The sequence below is a fragment of the Henckelia pumila genome, chromosome 3, assembly GCF_033568475.1.
Source record: "Henckelia pumila isolate YLH828 chromosome 3, ASM3356847v2, whole genome shotgun sequence".
Classification (NCBI taxonomy): Eukaryota; Viridiplantae; Streptophyta; class Magnoliopsida; order Lamiales; family Gesneriaceae; genus Henckelia; species Henckelia pumila.
In genome coordinates this window covers 130,126,807-130,135,315 of record NC_133122.1, presented here as the reverse complement: position 1 = coordinate 130,135,315, position 8,509 = coordinate 130,126,807, and the positions used below count along the sequence as shown (strand labels likewise).

Here is an 8,509-nt window from a genome sequence, read left to right as displayed (position 1 = left end):
GTATTGCATTCTTCTTTGAACTACATTGATCACAGATTAAAAACTTCAATAAGTTGACATACATAAAACTCAGATTTCCCCAATTTAAATTTTTTGTTTCTTGCTTTGAATACTAGATTGAGCCTGTAACTTAATACAAGAACAATTACTAATTCCAGCCAAAAGAAAAAAGCATTTCCATAAAGATGCTGAAAATTCTCTGTCAAAAGCAAAAACTAACCTTTTAATTTGCAGGTAACTAAAATAGTTCAATATCATGGCTAAATTCATCAGTCTCCATAATTTCAACTTTTTCGCTGACCGAAAAAGTTTATAGAATAAAAGCTGAAGAATCAAATATTGATATTTTATACCACAAAAAGTGTTGAATCTAGATTCAATTAATTTTCTTATGCATAAAGATACTTAATTCAAAAACCAAAAGAAAATCTATTTGTCTCCATAGATAATACCATATAACAAAGAAATTAGACTAGACATGTGAAAAATAACAAACTAGGAACCAGTTTTCTCCGATAATGGAGACTTAATCAGACTCAAAAATTATGATGCAAGTACTTTCACGGTTCCAGAGAAATGATTGAAATAAAGTGGAAGCTCAATTTTGTTGATATCTATTCGAGAAATTGGGAAAAAGACTAACCCAAATTAATAGTTTGTTTGGAGATGTAAGACAGCTGAAACTGCAGCCACAAGTGGAATAGGTGGACCTCATCGATGCAGGTACACAGCAATGTCACGACAACCGCCATACAGTCGTCCATGTACAAAAATGGCGAGTCGCCCCGTCCGATGGACAGAGGGTCGTTCACCGCCAGCGCCACCCCATGATCCAACAAAATCGTCGGTTCCATCGCTACACGCCTTTGCTCCAGATGCTCTCAGCTTTGCTCGGCCGGTTTCTGATTGGGATTAAGGAAGCTTCACTTTAATGCTCTTGTACCCGCTGTGGGCGTAAGATCGGTGCAAGAATAAGAAGACACCTTTTCCTTCACATTGAATTGAAGCATTAGCTTTGCCAACTATGTAATATAGTGTCATGTGAAAATAATCATACCGGCATTATGTCTAAACTGATTTATCTCGTGATAAAGATGGAATTTAAGTTTAATATTACCAGCATAGCTTTCTCCAGTGATATACAAGCTTTTGTTAGTTTTTCAGGAACATCAAGTTGTCCAAGGCTGTCTTATAGAACAAAACGAAGATGCAGCAGTAAAAAAAGTCCAAAAAGAAACCAAATACAGTGAAAATAATAGGAAAAAAAATCCCCAAAGTACTGAGAGGCAAATTTTGTCTCGAAGTTGAAAATATATATTAAAAATAATGGTCTTCACTAGTTACTTAACATTGAGAGGAATTTATATGCCATAAATCATCAACTATCCAGCTTTAATTACCATCAATATTTTCCCAGAATCGAAAAATAAGTTAGGTTTCTTTACAGGGTAATTTGAAGCTTTCCAAAAAGCTAATGTTGATGTTCTCAACTTTTGAAAGCCAACGGTCATGATAGAAAAAATTAGATTACTAAAATTTTACATACTATCATAAGTAAAACAAATACAAAATCAATCAAACCCAATAAATTGATAAAATCACAAGTAAAGGTCAACGAAATCATAATAGAAACAAAAAAAGTATATAAATTCATACTCGGCGAAATAAAGGGCCTTCGATTGGAACCAGAGGGCAATCGGCGGCTGGTCTTTCGAAACACAAGACGGTTCAGGGAAAAGCCGGATATAAATCGATTGATTCTTCTCCACAGAAAGATGCCTGGAAAGAGATGGGAAATTTTTCAAAACCAGAAATCCGGTTGGAATTGATGATCCAATTGAAATACAAGTTTAAGTTTAACCAATTCCATATGCCGATTTTGAAAGGGAGATAGTGGGCGGCGATGGTTGGGTGGTATTTTTCCAAGAACAATGGCATGATGTTTTCATCTGCAACACTTGGAAACTTATTGAAGCCATGAATATTACTAGAAGCGATCTCCACTGCCTCATAAATTGCTATTCCTAAACTCCCGGACTCCAAAGCCTATAAACATCCAATCGGGTAAAATATTCTACGTACAACCAATTACAATAACATATAAAATTCAAAATTTTTGAATTGAACAAAAAAAACCAATTTATAACCCTCAAATTCGAAATATACCTTATAGTGTAGGAAAAAAAACTCCCGATTGGCGGTCGGAGGTCCGCGGCAGTGGCGGTGGAGGTCGGCGACGGCAGCTGCAAATTTTCGAAAAAAAATGAGTAAAAAATTGGGCAAAATGGTATGGAAATGTAGCCCTAGACGAAAGGATTCTAGATCTACTTACTGTTTGCGAAATGGGCAGCTGACGACGGAGATATTGGCGGTGTTAGCTTTGAATCGGAAATGGCTCTCGGGATGAGAGAGAAGAGACGATGCGCGTAGAAAAAAGGAATGAGCGGGGAGAGAGAAATATAAGCCAAAAGCGAGTAGTAGTAAGTTATTATCATATTATTATGTAATGTTTATATTTTTTTTAAAAAATAAAAATAATTAAATAATAATAATGACAACGGATTACAAAAAGTGTTGTCTTAGATCCTAAAAAATACGCACATAGACAACGGTTAATTAAAACCGTTGTCGTAGGCCATAAAAAACCCGCTCATAGACAACGGTTTTTAAAAACTGTTGTCTTTGACATATATAAAACAACGGTTTTTTAAAGACCGTTGTCGTTTTTAATTAAAATATGGCCAACGACAACGATTTTTGTAAAAACCGTTGTTAAAACCAAACGACAACAGTTTAGGTATAAAACCGTTGTCTTTTTAGTGTGGTTAATTGACATATTTGTTGTAGTGTTTGGTGGTGTTGATGATGTTTTCAACATGAGAGGCAACACTACACTTGTCACTTCCGTTAGCCTTTGCTGTCGATAGCCTCAAAACTAGGCCATAGCTCTGCTACGACGTCTAGATCGCTGCGCCACTTTTGGAATCTCTATAGGACGCCTAGATCTCCCTAGATCTGAGTTAGAAGGCCTAGAAGTCAAGAGAGAAGAGAGGAATTGGTGCACCTCAAATGAAATCTCGGCCCTCATATTTATAGACACGAAACGTTGCGTCCGTTCGGGTTCGTTGCGTCCGTTCTACCTGACGAACGTTGCTTCCGATCCCCATCGTTGCTTCCGATGTCACATCAAGTGCGTAAGCAATGACGTAATATAGTTGACGTCACGGATGACATCAACTGCCAGAACATTGCTTTCGTTCAAGAACGTTGCTTCCGTTCTGGGTCACCCTTCGGATCATTTCCGATCATTCTGAATCCATTTCTAAAGTCCGTTAATCCAACATAAACTTTCTTAATCATAAATTAGCAAATCAAAACATGATCATAAGATTAATTACTCATTAATTATTAATTATGGATACGGGTCACTACATTCTCCCCCACTTAAGAAATTTCGTCCTCGAAATTTAAGTCTTAGAGGAAAACATGAATAGTCAACCAAATGATCTTTATTAAAATTGAACAAGTACAAACTTGATACAAAAAAGTACAAAATCTCAAAATAACTCGGGGTGCTCGGCTCGCATTCGGCTCTCTAACTCCCAAGTAGCTTCCTCTATACCTCTGCGCTGCCACTGTACCATCACCAATGGTATACTCTTGTTACGAAGTACCTTATCCTTCCTGTCTAGAATCCGCAGGGGCCTCTCCACATACGACAGATCCTGATCTAACTGTACCTCGGTCGGATGCAAAATATGTGACTCATCCGCCACATACTGTCTCAACAAGGACACGTGGAACACATCATGGATCCCCGAAAGATCTGATGGAAAATCTAGACGATAAGCCACATCCCCAACCTTCTCGAGAATCTCGAAAGGACCAATAAATCTCGGTGTCAGCTTACCCTTGCGACCGAACCTCATCACCTTCCGGAAAGGTGACATACGCAAGAATACATGCTCTCCTACCTCAAAGTGTAACGGCCTCCGATGAGCGTTCGCGTAACTAGCCTATCGATCCTGGGCTGCCTTAATCCTGCGTTGGATCAACTCCATTGCATCAGTCATCTGCTGAATCATCTGAGGACCCTCAACCTGACTTTTGCCAACCTCGTCCCAAAACAAAGGTGTACGACAACGTCGTCCATAAAGAGCCTCAAATGGTGCCATGTCAATGCAACGATGGAAACTATTGTTGTAAGCGAACTCCGCCAATGGTAAATGATCATGTCACGCTGGACCAAAATCCATCACTGCTGCGCCAAGCATATCCTCTAAAGTGCGAATAGTACGCTTGGACTGCCCATCCGTCTCTGGATGATAAGTCGTACTCAAGCTCAAAGTAGTACCAAGGGCTCGCTGGAAACTACCCCAAAATCTCGAGGTGAATCTCGGATCTCTATCACTGACAATACTCAACGGAATGCCATGAAATCGAACGATCTCCCGCACATACAATTGTGACATCCTATCAAAGGTATAATCGCGGTTATAGGAAAGAAAATGTGCTAACTTCGATAATCGGTCCACGACAACCCAAATAGCATCATAATTCCTGGAAGACATAGGCTGTAGTAGCCCGTAACCAGAATCAGTAATTAAGGGATTAATCATAATTACTTGGGAAGAGTTTGGAAGCTTCGAAGGTGAGATCGGAAGCTCCGATCAGGATCGGAAGTTCCGAACAGGATCGGAGGCTCCGATCGGTATTACGTTAGGCATGACGTGTGGCAAGATCGGAAGCTCCGATCAGGAACGGGAGCTCCGATCACCCCTATCCGGAGTCAACTAGTGATATTTTGACACGTGGCAGATCAGGATCTTTGGAAGCTCCGATGGCAGGATCGGACGTTCCGATCGAGGTTCGGACGTTCCGATCAAGGATCGGAAGTTCCGATCGTTGTCTATAAATAGAAGGCCGAGGCTTCACTTTCAATTGCCAATTCCGAGTTCTCCTTTCTATTCTAGTCCTTTTGGAGCTGTTCTAGTCTTCTTAGGCTTGGTCCGGAGGTCGGCAAGGCGTTCGGTAGTCGTAGCGGAGTTGTGCCCAAGTTCTGGAGGCATCGACATCAAAGGGCTAACGACGGACGAAGGTATAGTTTTTGCTTCCTATAAATATTTAGGATTATGCAATAGCTTAGTTAAGGCTTTTAGAGCACTTTAATGATAGTAGTATCATTTGGCAGTGTAGAGCAGACTATAGGCGTGGACCTAGAGTTGGTAGAGCTTGCACTGTTTTGAGGTACGAAAGTACTGTTCGAGATATCCTGACTGAGTATGCATGTATTATGTGACCGCATGATTTATATGCCATGATATTATGCTGCATTCATTTGCATCTTGCTTTATCTCCTTCGAGATGTCTGTTAGTAGGGTTGTACCCTATCCTGTTAGTGGATGGACTTCCATCGATTTGGGTCCGGCGTTTCCACGGTTATCTCGGTATGAGAGCCACCTCCTGAAGCGACGGCACAGCGTGCTACATACCAGGGCCCGGTCTGTCTCTGTTATCTGATCCTTGACCTCGAGTCTTTAGGGAGTTCACTTTGCATGCATGTATACTCATACTCTCGCACTGAGCGTTTTATGCTCACGTCTCTTACTCTGTATTTTCTGGACACCCTATTTCATGGGGCAGGTTTGCGATTGGACGAGGAGGGTGGATCCAGGAGAGGCTAGTCAGTGGTTGGCCAGCTGGAGCTTCGCTTAGGTTTTATTACTGTTGTTTGGGTTTATACAGCTATTCGATTTGGTTGTATATTATTGGATAAATTACAGATTCCTTTACTTGGGATTGTATAATGTTTATGGTTTCCGCATTTTTATTCTGATATCTGTTTAATTAAGTTAATTGCATGCCTAAGTTCTGTTTAGTAGGTGATCCGGGTAAGGGTCACTACATTTATGGTATCAGAGCATGCAAAAGATTTCTTGGGATTTAGTCTCATCTTGAGGTATTTTTGTAGATGTCAAATCGTGACGACCAGAGTTCTCATGGCAGTGTTGGTGGGCGTTGGGGTGATGCCGACCGGGAGCCTCGTCGAGAACGGCGTCATCGTCACCATGACGACGAGCGTTTCACTGTGCGTCGATTCTTAGCTATGGGTCCTAAGCCCTTAGTTGGAGGTGAGTCTCCGGAGGATGCGGAGAACTGGTTAGACCGCATGGAAACAACTTTTCAAACTTTCCAATGCACCGATGAGCAGAAGGTGGAGACCCTTGGCTATCTTCTGGATGGGCGTGCGCGCAGGTGGTGGAGGTTTACTTCTTCACCTTTTGTTGCGGAGAGAGGAGTGGCCACCTGGGCCGAGTTCCGCACAGCTTTCCAAAAGCGGTATTTTCCTCCGGCACTCCGTCAGTCGAAGGCAGGCGAGCTACTGAGTCTGCGACAGGGAGCCATGTCTATTGATGAGTATCAGCAGAGGTTCTTTGATCTGCTATCCTATTGCCCCGAGATTGCTGATAGCTCAGAGATGAAGTATAATCTGTTCCTTCAGGGCCTTAACCCTGAGATCCATGACCGTGTGGCGGTTGGCGACGACATGTCCTACGAGGGTTTGGTGAGCCGTTGTCACCAGGCAGAGGACAGCATTCGGCGGAACAAGTCTTTCTCTCAGTCGAGACCTGCTAGTTCTTTGGGTCCCCGTGCCCAAACTTTCAAGAAGTCTGGATCTTCTTCTTCCTCTGGTTCTGGAGGTGTTGTTCGTTTCGGTAAGAAGGACAAGTGTGATCACTGTGGGAAGAACCATCCATCCGACAAGTGCCGTAGAGCTTCTGGAGCTTGTTTCCGTTGTGGAGAGACTGGTCATATCCAGAGAGATTGTCCACAGTCTGGGGGAGGAGGTTCTGGTTCTGGTTCTGGTTCAGGATCGGGTTCTCAGGCCACCGTATAGTAGAGGTCGCAGGGACAGTCTGCTGGGAGTTCTCATTTAAAGCCACGAGCTTCTGGCCAGGTGTTTGCCCTGAGACATGATCAGGATGTGGAAGAGAATGAGAAAGTCATCGCAGGTACATTTCTGCTTTATGGTATACCTGCTCTTGTACTTATTGACACTGGTGCATCTCATTCCTTCATTTCTGCACGTTTTGTTAAGAGGCATAAGTTACCATGCATTGCACTAGACGTAGTGATGTCTGTTTCTACTCCAACGGGCCAATCTGCTTTGGCTAAGCGTCTAGTGATGGGTTGCCCTTTAGAGTTCGAAGGGAACATTCTGTTAGCGAATCTCATGGTCCTGGCGATGGACGACTTTGATTGCATTCTGGGAATAGATATGTTGACTACCTATCGAGCTTCAGTGGACTGCTATCAGAGATTAGTACGCTTTAATCCGGAAGGGAGTGAGAGTTGGTTTTTCTATGGTGAGGGAGCGCGACCCCCGATGCCTTTGGTGTCAGCTTTGAGAGCCTGTCGAGCTTTAGAGTCTGGCGGGGAAGGCTACCTTATCTATGCAGTTGATTCGTCCGCTGAGAGTATTGGGATAGAGAGTATTCCTGTTGTAGATGAATTTCCAGATGTGTTTCCTGATGAGATTCCGGGTTTTCCTCCTGCTAGGGAAGTCGAGTTTGGCATAGAGTAGATGCCGGGTACTTCGCCTATTTCTAGAGCACCGTATCGTCTGGCTCCGTCAGAGATGCGTGAGTTGAAGAATCAATTACAGGATCTTTTAGACAAGGGGTACATTCGTCCTAGTGTATCTCCTTGGGGAGCTCCTGTTCTCTTCGTGAAGAAGAAGGATGGGTCGATGCGGTTGTGCATTGACTATCGGCAGCTGAATCGAGTCACTGTGAAGAACAAGTATCCGTTGCCTCGTATTGATGACTTGTTCGATCAGCTGCAAGGCACGTCAGTTTACTCCAAGATTGACTTGAGATCTGGGTATCATCAGTTGAGAGTCCGTGATCAGGATGTAGCCAAGACTGCATTCCGTACTCGCTATGGGCATTACGAGTTTCTAGTTATGCCATTTGGTTTGACTAATGCGCCGGCTATATTCATGGATTTGATGAACCGTGTCTTCAGGGAGTATTTGGACAAGTTTGTCGTGGTCTTCATTGACGACATCTTGGTGTATTCGCGTAATACGGAAGAGCATGTTTCTCACTTGCGGTTGGTACTACAGACTCTTCGAGATGATCAGTTGTACGCCAAGCTGAGCAAGTGTGAGTTCTGGATGGATAGAGTGGTCTTTCTTGGCCATATCATATCCAGGGAAGGGATTTCTGTTGATCCAAGCAAGATTGAAGCGGTACTTAATTGGTCACGTCCGACGACAGTTGCTGAGATCCGTAGTTTTTTGGGTCTAGCAGGGTATTATCATCGCTTTATTCTGAACTTCTCTCAGTTAGCTCGACCGTTGACGCAGCTTACCCGCAAGGGTGTGGATTTCGAGTGGTCCTCCGAGTGCGAGGAGAATTTCCGTGAGCTTCAACGGCGGTTGACTTCTGCGCCGGTGTTGGCATTACCGTCAGGATCTGGAGGGTATGTAGTTTACACGGATGCT

General features: G+C 43.1%; 1 protein-coding gene across 1 annotated transcript; it reads right to left on the bottom strand.

Annotated features, from left to right (window-relative positions):
- Positions 1–923: 923 nt before the first annotated feature.
- On the bottom strand, positions 924–2,495 carry LOC140889501 (uncharacterized). Its single transcript, XM_073297218.1, has 6 exons — positions 2,333–2,495; positions 2,167–2,243; positions 1,862–2,046; positions 1,657–1,779; positions 1,118–1,184; positions 924–1,022 (listed from the first exon to the last, which is right to left on the bottom strand). Exons 1-6 carry the CDS (start codon positions 2,493–2,495, stop codon positions 924–926), a joined length of 714 nt encoding a protein of 237 aa, XP_073153319.1.
- Positions 2,496–8,509: the final 6,014 nt, after the last annotated feature.